Source organism: Echinococcus granulosus (assembly GCF_000524195.1).
Source record: "Echinococcus granulosus chromosome Unknown EG_S00066, whole genome shotgun sequence".
In the NCBI taxonomy this organism is placed as follows: domain Eukaryota; kingdom Metazoa; phylum Platyhelminthes; class Cestoda; order Cyclophyllidea; family Taeniidae; genus Echinococcus; species Echinococcus granulosus.
This window is the reverse complement of record NW_020170446.1, coordinates 347,780-366,192: the sequence shown is the minus strand read 5'-3', so window position 1 is coordinate 366,192 and position 18,413 is coordinate 347,780. Positions and strand designations below refer to the sequence as shown.

Here is an 18,413-nt window from a genome sequence, read left to right as displayed (position 1 = left end):
CTTTATATTCAAGTGGACCCCCACATTCTAGATGGCAAAGGATTGCATCATCGTGACCTCCCCCGTTATTAAACCCCAAAAGTTCGTCCACCATCGTTTCTGTAAAAGTTTGTAAATCCTTTAATGAACTTTTATTCGGTAGCATTTATTAACTTCAACCAGTTCTGACTACCTGCTCTCTCATTCCATGTCGGACCAGAGGACTCAGATTTTCTGTCGCAAATATCGCACTGTTTGATGCATTCGGATGAATTAATTATACCATGGCCATATTAGCTTATTAAGAACAAAGGAATAGGCGTTCGTGATATGCGAGATAGTGTAGCGTCCCGAGACTCCCTTAAGACAAAAGAAGACACAGTACTCGGGCAGAATATATATATTCAGCACGGAGAAGGTGTCTGGGCTATTGGCATGGCCCAAAAGGCCAGCCCACCCAGCGAGGTACAAGGGGACTAATTCCAAGTACAAAAGTGGCGCCTCACTAGAACCGAGGGATAAACCACTATCGTATTACAATAGTGTAGCCTTGCAAATTCCCAGCATAGATGGGCATTTGCGGCGTCTTATAAGGATATTTTTTAAGTAAAATGGCGGAAATCCCTCAATAAACTCAAGAATAACTGCTTATTGGACATGATCTTCTAAAAAAGCGTGTATGATCTATTCACCGAATTTTGTTCCCTTTGGATGATATTGCTTTCCAAAAAATTTTGATAAACAAAGTAGACAAGCACACTTTATCTTGCAACTGTACTTACTTCTCCTCCAAGGTGAAATCGTTTGTGGCGAATCGAAAACTCTCCACATTTCCATTCAATCCTCCTTTGAAGGAGTATTCTCAGAATCCTGGCAGTTCTTCACAGATCCTCCGCTGCTTCCCTCCGTTTCACCTATAACACTTCACTTATGCGGAATTGCATTTTGGCCCGATAGCCGTCTAAACGGCGGATCAAAAGTCGTTGCAAAGGTAAGAGCTGTCTATTACTTATAAAATCTAAATAGATGCAATGTCAAATTACGAAAGAAATGATCAGAGAGATGGTTGAGGATTGCTGCTCATCGATTTACTGGACCAATACACAAAAGCCACGCATTGTCGATGCTCTGGCAGCAGTTGACCTCTGTGAGCAGCAAAATCCCGGTGTAAGATGCATATTTAAAAAATGAATTTTTAAATGGACTCTTTGTCTGGGTAACGTAGTTTCACCTCACTAAAATATTGACTTTATACACTCGGGATATTTGCGACAAGTATTTTTGCGACTTAAGCACTCGTCTTTCTAAATTTATCTCATTTTTCACAGATAAAATTTTCAAATTAATCGGTTCATGCTTTTATCGCACTGCGAAGTGAAGGCTTAATTTCAACATTTGGCAGTCCTACGTGGGATCACTCTCTCAACACCTTAAGACAAGTAAACTCCACACCTTGAATAAATTATTACTCTTTTTCTGACTTAATTGAATAATAGGTATCCTCGCCTCGATCCTAACCAATTTGGTTGCATGTTTTCATTGTCCAGAAATGCAATCTAAAGTTAAAGTTGACAAATAGAGGGATAAGATTACGTTTTTCTCCAATCGTGATTTTAGATGACACTGAGCAAATTCTCTGCGGAATTCCGAAATGTCAGCTTTTAAGTGGCATCGCTTAAGATTCTGCGCATTTCAGGAGATCATAGATATGTACGTGGAAGGTCATATCGAACCCGCTGATGCAAATGCTCTTCTCTAACGTCTCTTCAAAATAGTTGACACCCTTACTATTCCACCTGTGGTGGTTACAACAAGTTCTGCTGAAATTCAGTACAGACCCTAGTAAGTGCACCAATTTTGAAGGTTTAAACGTTATGTGTGTATGCATAACAGCATGGACCTTCCACCTCATATTCTTTGCTGCATTTATTAATAGTTCCTCCGCGGTTATGGATCATCTTCTGAAGGCCTTTGAAGTGTGCTCCACCCTCCGCCTTCAAATGGGAACGGGCCCACTGGCAGGCATGCCAGAACTCACTACGTTTAACTCTTATAAAATCTGATATTGCATTCAAAGTGTATCAGGAAACATTGTTTTTTGTTTAAGTTCTCCCATGGAATCAAAAAATGAACATTCGTGAGGATGCAAGGGTATGTTTGATGGTCAACTGATAGTACATCATGCCTTGCTTGTTGTTATTCAACAGTTAATTAATTAAAAAATTTATTACCTAGAAAATTAGATTTTTGAAAACTTGTTTAACTCTGTATCAACATGACATTCGATTACCTGTTGAATGACGAGTTTGTTTTAATTTCGGCACTCCAATCAACTGGCAAAGCATTCTGGGAGTTGATTAGAGATAACCTAAAGCAACTAATTTGCCTTACCTTGAAAGAGAGGAATCCAGTTTCTCGAGTTCCAACAGACCATCTGAAGGAGCAGCCTAGAGTTTGCGAACAATGGCGATCGAGCGCCAGAACAATAACACGTCATTGGCTTAGTGACTTGGCTGAAGTAATTGCTACAATTGTGGAAAACTACAGTCAAGAGGACAATCAGTCAATAACTACTTGGTGCCCTTACAACATCTGACTATGTTCTTTGAATATTCAAATATGGTGTATTTTATGTCATTGTAGCGTGCTTAATATCTTAACATGGTACCTTCACTTAAGACCAGACATGGAGGTTTTTAAAGTAAAAGAAGGGGAAGGAGTGCTGTCCGTGCTGAATGGGAGTCACGCACACCACTCTGAGGCTCGAAAGAACTTTTGCGGCCCACATTGAAATGTGCGAAAATAAAACAGGGATGTTGCGGTACAGACCAATTTAGTGATGAATAGTGAAGGTGAATTGGCAAGGTATTCGCTGACAAGCAATGCGATGTTGATGCGACGTTGAAGTGTTATCAAGCACTAAGTGGGAGTGGGGTATCGAAAAATCCCGACCATGTAATGCGACTGACTTGTGCAACATTCAGAAGAAGTTCCTCTTATAAATTATATAAATAAGTCTAAATTAAATATATATCTTCATTAAAGCAGTCATTGTCCTAATGAGTAAATACATCCAAACCTAAAATAGCAGATACCTTGCTCGCACTATATCGCACTTAGGCTAATAAACCGCGCTTAAAAAGTTGATTTAATTATTTGGTCTAAATTTCTTTTGTAGGGTTAAGTATCAACGATTAAGTTGGCGGTATCTCCAAGACAGCGTGTGCCTCCTGTGAGATGTTGGGTGGTTCCCCCTTCTTTTTTCTTTCTGTTCTATTTTCCTTTTCATATGACTCTATATTGCTGCGTGTGTATGCATGTGCGCTAATTTCTGGGAATGATTCATTTTTTTTGCACTTAACCAGGTGCGACAAACGAATTGCCTGGACATTTGTACATTTTCACTAAAGATGCAATTCGAAAAATTTATGACAAAGGTATGCTTCGTAATTCTGTGATACCTGGTAGTTGGACAAAGAGATGGATTCTCTTGAGGAAAAAATGCTTTCCAGCAAACCATGGTATTTGCATGGTGAAGTTTCTGGCAAGGATCGGTCAGAAAACGCTCTACTGGAAGAACACTTCGAAGTGCAGAGGCATGCTATTTACAGTATGGCTTCCTCCATTGCTATTTCGACACGGTTTTAGAACCTGGTCCTTTTGATGAAAATATTATCGTTGAATTTTTGAAAAAGGGTATTCGTGAACAGGTTTGTGAATTACTTTCCTTAGATTCTCTAGTCCTTCGACAGTCCAACCCTCAAAGTCAAGCCAAAAGACCACGTTACGGCTCCTAAAGACCTTATCAACACCAACAAAACTTCACTTGTTGAAGAATATGAAAACCTTTACATTAAAGCCAAGGTTTGCTTAGCTCTATGAATGACACTGGTATTTAGGCATTGGAAAAACCTCAGGAGGACCCAGAAAAAGAGGCGCTTCGACGTGAAATTGTCGATTTATTTGACAATCTGGATGCTCTGTCAAATATGCACTTTGTTCCGCGCAAGGCGAGTCAGATTTTGTTAGCTTCCGGTGTTTTCCCATTGCGTTTCCTCCACGCATTAGTATTAGTATTAGGATTTTCGGGGGGTTACGAAGTGCTACAATTTTGTCTTGCGCTTCTGCGTACGGCTTTGTGTTTGACGCGTAATTCTGGCACTCTGATAATGGACATTTTGCAAAGAATCTCAATATTATTGATGGGTGTTGTTGTAGTTATGATAGCATTATTTACAGCATTCCATGATGTACTCTTTCCTGAACTCTTAGCGGATTCCTCTCCCGGGTCTTTGGTTTGTCGTTTTCATTTCATGAAACTTTAGTTAATTAAGTCAATTTTGTTGTGTCATCATGCACAAATGCCCTAGGTTCTTGCTTTAATGAGGAAATTTCGATTGGTGTACTAGACCTTTTTTACAAACTCCTCTTCTGAAGAAGCAATTATTGTTCGGTTTTACTATCTTGAAGCCCACTTGCGGCGAAGGGGAACCAGAGCTATCAACGAAGACGGCAGCACATCTGTCCGTTGAATCAGGCTTGGCAAGAACCAGCTTATATTACTGAGAAGCACATTTCGCGGTAGCTTACTACAGTTTTTGCACCGTATTAGGATTCTGGTGTGAAGATATGGGACACCACCCGCTCCCCAGACTCAGATCGTTACGTGAATGCTATTCCCATTTAAAGACCCGGTTGTGTAAGGACGATATTGGCACCTCAGATTCGCCTTATTTATAATCTGAGTCTGCCTCACACTGGCTTAGTGCCAGTAGTTCGTGTAGCGTCTGAGAATGCTCAAACCCTATGGAACGGTGTTTCTGTGCCTGGCGTAGAGCTGGATTCACTGGATACACCTATTCCAAAGTATCAAATCTATTGTGATTTCTTGTCGTACGAAAAATTTCTAGCGCGTGGACGGCTACAACATTCTCACTAACAAACAAGCTGTGGCACTGGAAGAAGCAGGTCCAACAGCTATGGCTGAGAGTGATCTACTCGCTCCGGAGGAGATTTTCGAACCCCGTGGAGAACCACTCAAGGGAGCTACCGAAGTGACCTCTACGGACAGGCGGCGTCATCGCAAGAAATTAATGCGCGTCCGAGCGGCCAAGCGGAAGATGCGTGCCGCTATGTCTATCAAAAACAAGGATCAGAAAGTCGCGATGGCTAAGGTTATCAAGATGGCTCACAAACCCGGCTCTAACATCAAGATAGCCAGATAACGCCTTACACTGGATTGTATTCGCTGTACATAAATACACACCTGCCTCTATCGCATACTCCTTTCCTGCCGGACGAGTGCAGATTTTTCTTTATTCCGGAGATATAATATGCACAGGCAAACGGAAGATAGGAGGACAATCAAACTAGCTTTCGGAACCACGCTTCTTCACGAAGCGTGGGGTTCAGCTTCGTCATCGTGTCCAGGTAAACTAGGCAGCGGTAGGCTGCATCCCTTCGAGCTTCGTCTATGCTCGCACTGGGCCGGCTGCATGTCACTTGTGGAGGAATCGTGGATAGTTGTGCCTGGCAGTAGATTTCGCCTAAAATTACGTAGTATATGGATAAGAAGAGAATCCGGAAATCAGCTGGACAAATTACACTAGAGATGTCTCACCAGACTTGGTATTAGTCGTATAGGAGTAGAAAACACCAAGCTTATTCTCTTCCAGTGTCCGTTTTAAGACCTCGTAGACGTCAAAAGTGGGACAAGCGAGCTCCCCAACATTAACTTCCTTAAGCTTTCCATTGATTGTGTGGACGCCGGAAAGAATTTTCCTGGCCATTCTAGAGGCCATCTCTTGACTACTTTGCTTAACCTTCAGCTTGTTAAGATCCTGTTTCTCTACAAGAGGTAGATTTTCCTCTTCCATTGCCTCTAATGCGTCTGCCGGGATAGTCAATCCTTGCTCTACTACCTCCTTCAAAAATTCGGTCGCAGCTTTTCTTTTAGCCTCTTTCTTGGAGCTACCGAACCCCAAAAATTCCCATCGCCAGAGACGAACTTTGCACTGATACCTGCCTCCAAAAAGACTTTGTGAGCACTCGCTGAACTCATAAGTGGGCGGAGGCCAGAGATTTTTGTCACAATATTCCTGAACCTTGCTGACATAATTGATAGGAGCTCGCGTAGCTGCTGCGTTCACCTCATCCTCACAAGTCGCGGCTAAAGAGTCACCGACATCGATACCGAGAAAGGATAGGGATGCACGCATCGACTGCAAGAGCGCTCTATCACCCTGAGCCGGGGGATCGTCACCGATCAGCCTTAAAAGAACATAATATGCTGCCAGGTGCTTCGCCTTCTTCTTGCTTGCACCTGAAAAAAAATGAGCACAAAAGCAAGCTATCGTATGCGAATACGAAAACACTGTCTCATGAAAAATTGTGGGCAAATTCTTAGAACGTAAAAATTAAAAATACACCTAAGTCAGAACCCAACAATCCAAGGGTAGCAAACAGAAAATTACTCAGTCAGCTGCAAAAACACATTAAAACGATAGATAAACAAATCTAAACAAACACAAGAAGGATGATGTACCCTTCCCGAAGGCAGTAATTTTGCCAACTCTGCATTGGTAAACATAAATCGGTTCATGTGCTTCTCCTTCACTTGCAACTAGTTCATAATGGACAAGGAAGCCCCTTTTTGTAGCAGTCTCTTGCAAAATTCCAATCGGCGTCTGGCTAGAAGGTGAATACATTCAAATCACTGTGTAAGACAGGAACATGCCGCCTTGTAATTCGTCTCATTGCAACATTCAAAAAGGCGTCAAAGAACAAGGTGCAGCACTGTGTTTATAACATTAAAAATAAAAAGAAGACCAAAAACTTGGCTAGCTGAGCCTAAGAACAAAGCATGAGTGATAAAAGCATTGCCACACAAGTAAGAATATGATGTTCACTTCGATAACTTACTAAACACTATCTCGACTTTAATTGTGAGATTACTTGGCTAAATAAAAGCGTAGGAGTTGCAGAAAATACCGAAATACATGGTTTTTGATGCATATTGCCTGCAGATTCAACTTAACTATAATAGGATACCTCAATTGAGCAAGAAATTCACGATTCTTTTTTCATGGTTTCGCCGGTTTAATCACTGCAATATGTAGACCGAAGAAAAAACACTAACTACATCTTGGGGTGACTTTAAATGCATTATATTGCCTAGAGACTTTCCTGTAGATAAAAAGAACACAGGCCTTCAGTAATATATATATATATTTGGCATACAAGTATCAGGGTTAATGGCATGGCTGGGCTGCTAGCTCACCTGGCATGGTACAGTGGCCAAGGCAAAAAGTGGTTTTTCATAAAAACTTTGGGTTAAACAACCAAGGTATGGCATTATGATATGGTTTTCTGCATCCTGGTGCCAAAGTTCCGTCTCATTTCAATTTCTTTTTGTTGTTTATATAAAGTACGCTAAAGTACATGTACGTAGTGTCCTAAGACTTTCGTAAAGGCAAAACAAGATATAACACTCGGGAAGAACACCTTTTAAATATGTCGTGCAGCCAGGGCCTGTTGGGCTTGTCTGGAGGCCAGCCTAATCTGCGAAGGTACAAAGGTGGAGACCCATAGTGAAAACTTTGTGATAACCAGGAGTTAAGCAATCACGTATTTTTTGTACTTGGGTTATTAAGAGACCACTTTTTCTAATTACCTCTACTTATGCCGCGAAAGTATTTGTGTCGCTTCTATGGTTTATTATCGGTCAGCAGTCGTTGCCGGACAAATTTCTTGTGCTTTATGCTTAGCACTTTCTGACGATTCAATAGATACTAACGTGACCAACCCAACTACAATCATATTATTACAAATTACTAAGACCCATCAACGAATCGCAATGCTGCATGATTCTGGAGCCTGCTAGCCTGCATGATAATACCCCCATGGCGCCGCCCACGTTTATACGCTGTTCTGAATCTACTCAGGTAGCCTTCACCCAATTTCTCATTTAAGGGGTCTTTAGATAGTTGAACTTAGAAACTTCCTAGTAAAGGTGGGTGTGGAGAATGTCGATAATTCTGAAGTCACCCAAGAAAATTGGCCTTCTGCTTTCATTAGTCACATTCCTCAGCTTCGTGTTTGTTTTAGGAGTGATAAAGTCTCGGAATCTGGTACACGATATAGTTTCACTAATCTTCGTTCTGCATAGAAGCGATTGATTTGTTGACTACCATTTCTTCTCTCGTAATTGGATTGCCCGATAATTATATCGACGAAGCTGTCAATAAGCTATGCGAACTTTACGAAGACTTCTCTGAACCGAAAAATCGGAAACACTTTGCGAAACTCTACTCGTATGTACGACCAGTTTTCTTGTATGTGTCTAGATTAAATGTTCTATTCACTGGGTTACCCGAAGACCACCATTCAAGGTACCGTGTTTATCGTGCTCTCGTAACCTGTGCTTCTGAACTTGGGGCTCTGTCCCAAATTTATACACAAACAGAAAAGGTTTTTAAGTAAATCGGTTAATTAACCGACATAGGTTGCGATGCTCTTGAAGGTTTGCAAATGTTCTCCTGCTGAATGCCAATCCCTTTGGCGACGAATGTCGGAGGTGCATCAGGCGAGTAGCAACACAAAACTCGCAACTCAGGCAATGATTAACTTGCTCTCAACTTATTCCGAGGGGAACGCAGCAGGCGCTCGTGATGATGCTCTCAAGTAACCGTCCTTTTTCACCTTTTAACCCCGAAATAGATGTATTCTTGCTGTCATTCAAGATCCCAGTTTCCTCTCACACAATCGCCTCATGTCTCTTAAACCCGTTCAGTTTCTCGAAGGCGAACCAGTGCACAAGGCAAGCTTTGTATCTGTGTAACTTTTTCCAGCTTCTGGAGATCTATGTTTCTGGTGGGCTCGGGGATTTTGCAGCTTTCATGAAAAAAAACCCAACATTTTTGGCTGAAAATGGGCTTAATGAAAAGGCTTGCCTTGACAAATTGCGAACCCTCAGTCTAATGAAAATAGCTGAGAATGCCGCTGAGTTGGATTACGCCACTGTCTGCAAAAAAATTGATCTGCCCGAGGATCAACTTGAAGCGTTTATCATCGAAGGTACGTACCTTCCTTAGCTGGTACGCCGATTAAATATTGTTTATTCCTGCACCACACGCACCTGAATGTTTTATTCGATAGTTAGTAGCCGTGTAGTTTACTTATTTTTGTCCGTGTCTAATGTGACTTGGCGATTTTCCATGTTATTTTAACTGACGCCAATGTTATAGGCGCCTAATTTCTCGTTATGTGTTCCATTTTTTGCACAGCCGTTCGTCAACGAGTGATTACCTGCAAGCTGGATCAGATCAACAAGCGCATACTCATTACGGGCGCTCTGCCACGCAACTTCGGTGCGCCGCAGTGGCAGAGCCTCTGTCGTTTGCTTAAGGAGTGGGAGTCAGGCCTCCGAGTTGTTCAAAGCGGTTTGGCCACGATGATTGGAACTACTACTCAGTAATGCGTCTGTAAACTTTTCAGGTTTGAAATTCTTTCATTCAGGAATTGCTGTCACCGTGATGTACGCGTTTTATTTGTGCTATTGGGTAAACGTATTTACTTATGGATTTGGGTTTTATTGGCATCACTTCGTTGACTTTCGTACTTTATTCGAATTTTTCATTGTTCACTTTCCGGGCTAGACCGTGGGCATATTCCTTTCTATTGCCCCAAACTCAAAATTTGTTCATTTGTACTCATAATATCCTTCTAGCGTTAAGTACTAGTCTGGTTATTTTGTCTGTGGCGTTAAGTGATTTAAGTGCGCAGGCAAGGTGATGCTATTTTTTGTTCCCTAACGTCTCCAGGACTCCCTCTCTCCCCAAAATATCGGTGTCCTATTTCGGAAGTTGCTTGGTGGTATAAGGTGGTGGATTTTCTATAGTAACGTTAGCTCATCTTCATTTCGTCCTAAATTATCCTAGCCTATGGGCACTGAATAAGGAAGGAACTGTGCTTGAAATCACTCGAACTATTCTGCTTGTGGCATTACGGTTTTTTATTTTCGGCCTTATTTGCTCGTTTAAGCTACCCCTTATAATGCAACCAAATTATTTCTTGTGCTGATTTACAAAAGCCAAATAAATGCGGGAAGCTGCCTATGGCATGTTGAAATAGTCACCATTGCTATGTACTATCCTCTCTTGAAATTTTTGAGTGGTTCTGCCTCTAGAGGTCAAGGAGAATTGGTGCCGACCACCTCTGATTTTACCTAACTTTTATTTTTCTTCGTATGTTGTGTTTGGTATGCTGTCCTAATCCGAGGAAGGGATGATGATCCCTTGGGTTCCGCAGGGATGCCATTAGGGAAATATGGAGGCATAGGTGGTGTCCCCCTTTGCTCCGTCTTAATTTTCAAGTCCTCCCGCAGGTAAATTTGCGACTATGAAACATTAGGTGGGCTAACTCATCCTTCCACGCCTTGGTCACTTCCGAAAAAATCGTTTTTTTGCATCTCAGTGTCAAATATTTGACCTTCGGCAAGTGAATAGATCTTAATGAACAATCGCGTCTGCAATCCGTCACGTACACACGCGTAAAAAGGAGACACAGTCTTGTGAAAGGAAACGCAGAAGTGTGGGTTGGGCGGTGAGTGGGTCGTTTCGCTAAAATCACTGAGATGTTCGTTTGCTTAGTGTTTAGTCGTTTTTAAACACAAATATGCAAATAATCTGAAATATACGGGCGTTTTATAACGCACATAGAGGTGAATAATGGCACCCTGATGATTTCTAGCGCATATTTTCAGCTGTTAATGGTTCTGGGTGGCATCCACTTGCTTGGCCTCTGCAACTTCCTCCTCCAAATTGATCTAGCCGAATTGTTTCATCATTACTTGACACTTAAACCTTCATGGCCATGGAGAGTAGAGAATCTTCCTGAATGCAATCCATCTCTCATGAAATGAGGAATTCTGCAGCCGACTTGGATCCAGTTGGCAAAGCAGACATGCAGTAGACGGATCTTACAGATGCGTGGTTTGGAGTGGTACCCAGCTGTTCATCAGGGTGACTGGGATCACCGCTCCTGCGCACGATTGGCTTCAATCGCTGTTTGGACGTCTCCAACTTCGGTCACGGTGAAATTCGCATGTAATCGTGGTTACCTCTTGATCTACGAGTGTGTCCAAACACCAGGTACAGTTGCGTGATGGGCAGGAACGTAAAGCCCACTTGGAACGGAGGTGGAGAAGTCACGTAATTTAATTTATACTTGTTCATGCTATTGCTACATTAGAGTGCTTTATATTCCCAAGTAGGATAACTCTTTTTCCACATACCTGGACTGAATAGCGAGTAGTAGTTATCTTTTGACTATACAAACGCCAGATAAGCGATACCTGGTTACATAGGAGTCAAACTTGTTGTTGTGAATGTAGAGACCTCATAAAATCCAATTCCGCTCTTAGTATCTTTTGTTGCAAAACGCTACTTCCGTATTTGGATACTTTTTTTGCTCTCAAACTGCACTACTCTTCATTTTCCTGCCCGATTCGATCCTATTCGGAAAGCTCATCAAATTGTCGTATTGAATACTAATTTCACATTCACTTTTACTTTATTTAAATGTGATCTTGCCTCATCCTCCGCATAGGACAAATTTGGTTTAATTTTCACCATTCTAATCCACAAATAAGGCGCTCACGGAATATTCCAATGCTTTATTCTCAGTACGAACCTTTTTAGGCCTTTACGATGCATTTGGTGTTTAGGATTAGAAGGAATTGTTTTAGGGTCCTGCTAGCTTATTCAAGAAATTTGTATCCTTGCCTATGTCGCTAAAATGTCAGGTGCTTGGATCGAGTGGTACTATGCACGAAAAGCGTCTAAGGCGAACCGGGATTTTGCATTTAAAAGCCTTAAGGAGTGGGGCCTGTGCGTACTTTTCTTCATAGTCCTCTGCCACGGTTCTGCAATCCTTCCAATGTTTGACTAGCACCAAAAGAAACGCTTTTGTTCTATCAGCCAACTGCTGACCTTTGAGGGGCTTTTTTGGGGATTCTACTTACGTTACATGTAGTGATGCTATCCAGAAATGGTATAAACTACCTACGTTTGTCTCAGTTTCGAACGCATCGGAGGATGCAATTTGTGGCTTCGGAATGCCCCAGCCCTCGTGCTTTTGCCTTTTCAAATGACTCTAAGGGGAAATGGAGAAGTGGCACGCACAAAGTACATCCCCACGACCCAATGTGGAAAGTAGGGGGAGAGTAGAGTACCAATGTTGGGAGTGGTAAGTGAGAAAAAGGTAGTCCAAATTCCTGGAATAAAAATCCCAGGAATCTCAAAATGGGGAAGCCTTTTGGGGTCGTAATTATTACCAATACAAGGGTTCTGAATGCCCACCCCCCCTCCCCACCTGTCAAATGGCTGCTACCGTTCTTGCAGAAGGATTCCTCTTACAAAATTTCATGACAGGCCACGTCACCCACCTAGTACCTGACATTTCATGGGCTTGGTAAACTTCCTCAGGGATTGCTACTGAGGCCATAGGCAGTAAATCGACATTGACGGACGAATGGCCATCCTTGAAACGGGTGGAGATGTCTTATCACATGACATTTACTGCCACCTAGACCACGTAAAATTGGATAGCCCCGTTTGACCTGACACCCCATCCTTCCACTCACTAAACAATGAGCAGGAAGCAGTTAGCATCGTGGATTCTGAAGCGTACAGAGGAAAAAAGAATAGCCGAAAACAGTCGCACGATAATATGACATATGGATGGATCGGCAGAAGGTAAGGACAAGATGAAAGGAGGGGATTTTGAGACGACACTCTAGATGAGGGAACGCGCAGGTACGTTGTGATCAGTTCAAGCTCCGAAAGCCTACCTGTTCTCCATTGGTGGGCTCTATACGGCGATAGTCATGTCTGTGCACCAAATAGAAGACCATTCCACAGAAAACGACTAGACAAACACCCATAAAATTCGAGAGCATCGCTGGCGCTGGCAAATCTTTGTAGCTACAAGAAACGAACGTACATCCGCTTTCAAACACACCAAGCTAGGGTTTTCGGTAAAGATTCTACAGCTAGCTGCTTTTAAACCTTCCATACCTCTTCGTGGAAAGGTGATATTTATTTCAAATGCGTATCTACCTACGAAAGCTTCTTGATCGCCGCGATTCCTTTCTGCGTCTCGATGTTATGGGCTTACGTACGTACGCCTTATGGCCTCCCAACCTTTCGCCATGCTAATAAGCACGATGGAGGCGGCTCAAATGGACAATATTTGATTGCTCGCCAAACCCGACGTCACGGAGGAACAATATCTGCTGTAGACTGCCGAGTCTTCGGTTACTCATTGCAAGCTCTTGGCAAGCCCCCAATTCCGGGTTCCATCCAGTGGCAATTAACAAACCGAGGTCAGGCTTCAACGAATTGCAATCTTGGTGCCGTAACCTTGCATTTATTTCTGTAGCCTTCGGGCCCCTCTCAATGCTAGTAATAGAGCTATCACTTCGGGAATGACTCAAAGTGCCTCAAGCTACACAACAGTGAATTCAAAGGCACAACATTCAGGCTTACGTTAGCTCCAAAGGAAACTCGTCCCAGATAGTGTGGGGCTCTGAACGACTACAAGGCAAATCATCGTGTAAATAGCGCATCTCCTCCTCGGTAAGTCGGATGCAAGAAACCGTTTTTACTACTTCATTTTCACTGATGTGAGAGAGTAGAGAATTTTTTCCTTGTAGAAGATTGTTGTCACTAAAGTTGTCTTTATCACCTTGCACCATCGCTGAAATTGTCACTCATTTCGGACCGGATTGAAAATTACTAGGTGGCTATTCACTAGGATCCTGTTTAACGACTTTTTACCGACTAAGTCTTCTTTAAAAAAGGAAAAATCTACGGTCATGATGACTTTTGGATCACCAAGCCTAGATGAGCAAGGCTAAAGCGAATTTGTTTTTTGAAAAAAAAGGCCAAAAAAGGCTTGGTCATTAAAAAAGCGCGAATCATTTATTTCTCTCCTAAAAGTACACACCTAAATTATCAACACCTTGATGGTAGAGAGGTGCTAAAGTAATGGAGACAGCTGTCAGGCGCAATGCCATTTTAGAAGCATCGGATAGACGCCATTGGGTATCTTCACAACTTTAGAGTACATCTAGACATCAGATGATGGCTAAAAATAACTCACCTGTCACCTTTCTACCGTATAAATCGGATCCCTTTTTTTACTACACTCATCTGTTTAAATTAAACAAATCTCGATGGAATATTTTTTGGCAGTCAGGGCTTGTCAGTTCATCTAAACAGCGTCTCTACCTGTCTCCTTCATTAGAGACGTTATTACTTACGTTGAACCAAAGTTCTTCTCCGTGATTCCCGAGATGGCGGCGACGAGGGCACAACAGAGGAGAAAGAGACCCGTAGCTGTGTGCAGAGGCAGAATTTTCGACCGTACTCTCGGTGGGATGTATGGCACCAGGAAGGCTATCAACCCCACCACCCACTGAAACAGTTCAATATGTAGGCAATAAGAGGCTGGCAATTGTCCGAATTGTCTATTTGATGAAGTAGACCTATCTAGTACCCTGTGATGGCGTTTCGACTTGTTCGATTAGAACATTTCACCTCTACCACTATCGTTATCCTTGAATCCAGTTCTAACTTCCGCAAAACGGTCAATTTTTCAATTTACTAATCCGAAAGTGACCTTATTGAATTGCTTACTTTTAAAAATACAATATCTCCTTCCAAATATTGCTTTTAGGTAGATTATACTGAGAGGGACGATTGTCATACGGAATGCCTTTGATGCAGGGCATCATCCAGCCTTCGATACGATTAGCCTTGCAAAAAACCTCTAGCACTGATAGTATCCACCCATCATGCCAGCCCATCGTGTCGCCTTAGTTTCCAACTTTGTAGTGACTGAAGCAGAAGAGCAAACAACCGTCAAAGGTACAAGAAATCCCGCCAACTGGTGGGCTTAATAGCGTTTTTAGAGATAACTCCTAAGCTAGACGGGAGCGTGAACACCTTCAGGCAAGCTTTCATACTTTTTCTCTGTTTTAATTATCTTCATTGTACGTTAGAAGGGGGAAAGCACAAATTTTAGTTGACCTTACCAAATGGAGCACCCTCTTGGAGGGGGGAGGGGGGGATAAGATGTAGAACAGGTGAAGCAAACAGTTTAAATGCAATTTTGCATGATCGATACGTGGAATGGCAAGAGGGTATCAAAGTAAAAGCCTAAAAGTGATAGCACAGGCCAGTGTAATGACTTTTTCTATTTGACATGATTTACGCCTATCTGGCTCACGATTTGTGTATACTTTGGCTGCACATTAGCTGTATGGCATGTGGTGGAGGTGCGGTAGCACATTCCAACGTCCCACAACCCTACCGATTGCATACACATCACAACCAGGAGGGCCATCCATTCTAAAGTGCTACCTGGCATGGAAGAATCAGCGAGTAATGTGTCAAATACACATTTTCATGTATCACCATGTAAGGGAATGTTGTAGAAGGTAAGCAAATAGTAAATAGTTGCAAAAACTGTCAGCTTTTGCGTTTAATTGGTTGCTAACTGGGTGACGGGCTTTGACTTGTGCTTCCTCATGTTTGGTGAATGGATATGTTAAGTTGGTACAACCTAGCAGTCACCCACTCCACTCTTTTTTCTTACAAGACTTTACTTGCTTTGTGCAGGGGTAAGAAGAACTACTGCCCACCTGGTGAAGAACAAACAATTACGGTTGAGAAATGGTTACCTCCTCGGTGCGACAAAACGCAAAGGTACGAAAAAAGTAGTGAGGGACGTGGATTAGTGAAGCAGTTGGAGGAACAATCTGTTCTCATTCTTCTAAGGCAATCCACTACCTCATTTCTCTCAAAATTTGCCATCCTTTTTGAAAAAAAATTTCAACTTTTGATGGGAAGAAGGGGAAAACCGGCCTTCTCACTCGCATGCCTCTGAGGATATTTCCCCAGGTATTCGTATTAGACAGTCATGTAGTTACATTGGAAGAGTAACAGACTATGAACAGTGTTTTGTTTTTCCTTTACATTCATTTTTTTTCTAAAAAATTTGAATCCATACGCATTATTTTAGTAAGTCAGCTTATTTGATTACCCCATCAATTCCTCCACCGTTCTATTCAGCCGATTTTCGGTCTGAGACGGATAGGACAGTGGGTAATGGCCAAGCATTGCGCGATGTCACTTGAATGCAAATACTTTGGTTTTCTTGTTTTTTTTTTGGATAGTACGAAGGTTGTTTAATCAAGCTCAGCATTCACCGCTAGTCGGGTTCTGTAAACACTTGATTTGTTTCAGTAATCAAAACGGCCCACAGGTGGGCTGCCCTGAGGGCCATTTTATCGGCTCTACATGACGTCATCATCATCATCTCAATAAAGCATACCACTGGCATACATCCATACAACAATTGTTTTGATTTAATTCATTCGCTTGTATGCCTTACCTGCACGGCAAAGAGGACGACAGTGACTAGTCCAATCCAGCTGTGAATGCTGTATACATCGGGTATGCCGCGCATATTGTGAGAATCGAAAGCAGCCTTGAAGCCAACCACGGAAAACAGCAGGCCGAGTATCATCAAAACACCGTGGACAGCCTTCAAAGGCAACTTGGGGCACTTATGAAAAACGCGATAGATCAGCATAGCTGAAAAAGGGAGAAAAAGACCCGCTTTCGTACTCAACTTAAAACGGAACTTGATGATGTTATAGTGGTCAAGTGCCAAGTGGATCCTATCACTAGTGGCCGACAGGCAACAGTGGTAGTGAATACAAAGAACGGCGTAAGGGAAGACGCAAAAACTACGGACAATTTAAGCCAATGGTAAGCTCTACCGCGATAAAGTTTTTGACAGGGTCAGTTGTGCATCAGAGGTGATCCTAACCGTGGCAATTCATGTCCCCTTCACAGCACAACAGTCACTCCTATGCTCCCTTAATTCAGCACGTGGAACGCCTCATCCAGGATAACCGATGTTTAACCTCCCAAATCCTCTATGTATCAAACCAATCATGTAGAAGTATTCCTACTTCCTAGAAATCAGAGTACCGTTGACGACCTTGAAGTCGGTCGTCTTAGGAACAGCAAGTTTCCATATGGCGCATAAAAGGCAGGATAAATGGTGAAATGTAGAAGCGAGGAGAAAAAGGGAATCCGCCTTTCGCTGTTTAAAGACGCGGTAAACTGAAAAATTTAAGTTTGTCTGGTCTCTAAAGGTTGGGCCACTGTGACAGCAATGCCAACATGACTAAGAAACAATCTCCTCTCGAAAGGTCACAACCAATAGTAAGTGTTGAAAAGGTCAAGTTTTACTAGAATAGACTTCCGACAATCAAATAAATGCAGAGCTAATGCGTTTGAATAAACTTTGACTTCTGTACTCATATTGACGAAAAAAGGTTAGCCAAACAGTAATGACCCCCATAACTTAAAATTCGTATGCTGTGAAGGATCTTAGGAGGGTAAAAAGGTACCTTCTCACAAAGTGATGCCCTAGAATAGACACCTAATTTAGTCCTATCTGCGATGCGATGCATGATTCAATGCACATTGGCTCCTCAGTCCCCACGACTTGCGTACCTCCATCCACCTTGCCTATAGTCAACTTCTCAAGCCTTTTTTAACAATGAACCGGTCTTTTTATGTCAGCCTGGCTTATTACAACTCCTCAAACCTTTTTTTGTACTGATGGTCTTGTTTTGCGTTTTAGCACAGATTGTCCACTTAGTAAGTAGTAACGAGCATCCCACGCGTTCCTTTACCTTTTTCTTTATATTTTCACACCTGGAAAATTTAGAGTATATTTTTGTGTGTAGATTGTCTATTGCCTCCACGTGAATTGAGAAAAGTGTGATCCTAGGAGCACAAGTTGTACTGCCTACAAAACCCTAGAGATTGCTATGGCTTTTTTCGCCAAATTCAGTCGCTGTATCGTGTGGTTGACTTTTCGTTCAGTTGCAAAAATAAAGCAGTTCACATGCTTGCCGAGTGGGAGGAGGCAATACAATTCGACCTACATGAAAACTGTACTTGTCTGAATGCGATCTGAGGAGCAACTGGTGCCATTTAATTTTAGTCTTTAAATCAAATAACTGTGAAAGTATGAAAAGATAGTTACGACTACCGTTATACCCATCTTTTGGTATTAATTAACCATGTGTAGTAATGGGGTTCGTTGTTATCCGAGGGAAGACAGGATCACGTGGCGCTGAGAATGCCTGCTTTCAACAGAAAATCTGACATCAAGGTCGTGGAGAGAAGTCATGCCACGGAACCAGAAGACGTACTTACCATCACCGAAGCAGAAGATCATGCCAATAACCATGAAGACGGGATGATAATTGAAGACCAGAGCCGGATTCCGCCAATCGAACCCACCGTAGTAGTAGCCCATCCACACCGTGCACATTACGACTGCAG

General features: G+C 42.3%; 4 protein-coding genes across 4 annotated transcripts in view; 2 read left to right on the top strand and 2 right to left on the bottom strand. All coding sequences in view use genetic code 11, as the record gives it.

Moving 5' to 3' along the window:
* The window catches only part of EGR_06960 (U3 small nucleolar ribonucleoprotein MPP10), a gene marked incomplete at both ends in the record, with an annotated part of 8,159 nt that extends 2,955 nt beyond the window's left edge, over window positions 1–5,204 (top strand). The window contains 9 exons of the mRNA XM_024496209.1: window positions 774–886; window positions 937–970; window positions 1,006–1,146; window positions 3,345–3,416; window positions 3,448–3,589; window positions 3,628–3,689; window positions 3,721–3,843; window positions 3,879–3,977; window positions 4,890–5,204. Coding sequence (XP_024349412.1) covers window positions 774–886; window positions 937–970; window positions 1,006–1,146; window positions 3,345–3,416; window positions 3,448–3,589; window positions 3,628–3,689; window positions 3,721–3,843; window positions 3,879–3,977; window positions 4,890–5,204 — 1,101 coding nt within the window. The remainder of the gene's footprint in view (window positions 1–773; window positions 887–936; window positions 971–1,005; window positions 1,147–3,344; window positions 3,417–3,447; window positions 3,590–3,627; window positions 3,690–3,720; window positions 3,844–3,878; window positions 3,978–4,889) is intronic.
* Window positions 5,205–5,343: 139 nt separating this feature from the next.
* EGR_06959 (Interferon-inducible double stranded RNA-dependent protein kinase activator A A) lies at window positions 5,344–6,686 on the bottom strand (the record flags this gene model as incomplete). The annotated part of the gene is made up of 3 exons (XM_024496208.1): window positions 5,344–5,525; window positions 5,600–6,301; window positions 6,524–6,686. 3 exons carry the CDS (start codon window positions 6,684–6,686, stop codon window positions 5,344–5,346), a joined length of 1,047 nt encoding a protein of 348 aa, XP_024349411.1.
* A 1,802-nt stretch (window positions 6,687–8,488) lies between these two features.
* On the top strand, window positions 8,489–9,454 carry EGR_06958 (Eukaryotic translation initiation factor 3 subunit M; the record flags this gene model as incomplete). The annotated part of the gene is made up of 4 exons (XM_024496207.1): window positions 8,489–8,661; window positions 8,698–8,788; window positions 8,829–9,054; window positions 9,264–9,454. The coding sequence occupies 4 exons, from the start codon at window positions 8,489–8,491 to the stop codon at window positions 9,452–9,454; spliced, it is 681 nt and encodes a 226-aa protein (XP_024349410.1).
* A 3,189-nt stretch (window positions 9,455–12,643) lies between these two features.
* The window catches only part of EGR_06957 (Cytochrome b ascorbate-dependent protein 3), a gene marked incomplete at both ends in the record, with an annotated part of 9,030 nt that continues 3,260 nt past the window's right edge, over window positions 12,644–18,413 (bottom strand). The window contains 6 exons of the mRNA XM_024496206.1: window positions 12,644–12,658; window positions 12,830–12,962; window positions 13,527–13,658; window positions 14,303–14,457; window positions 16,438–16,640; window positions 18,285–18,407. Coding sequence (XP_024349409.1) covers window positions 12,644–12,658; window positions 12,830–12,962; window positions 13,527–13,658; window positions 14,303–14,457; window positions 16,438–16,640; window positions 18,285–18,407 — 761 coding nt within the window. The remainder of the gene's footprint in view (window positions 12,659–12,829; window positions 12,963–13,526; window positions 13,659–14,302; window positions 14,458–16,437; window positions 16,641–18,284; window positions 18,408–18,413) is intronic.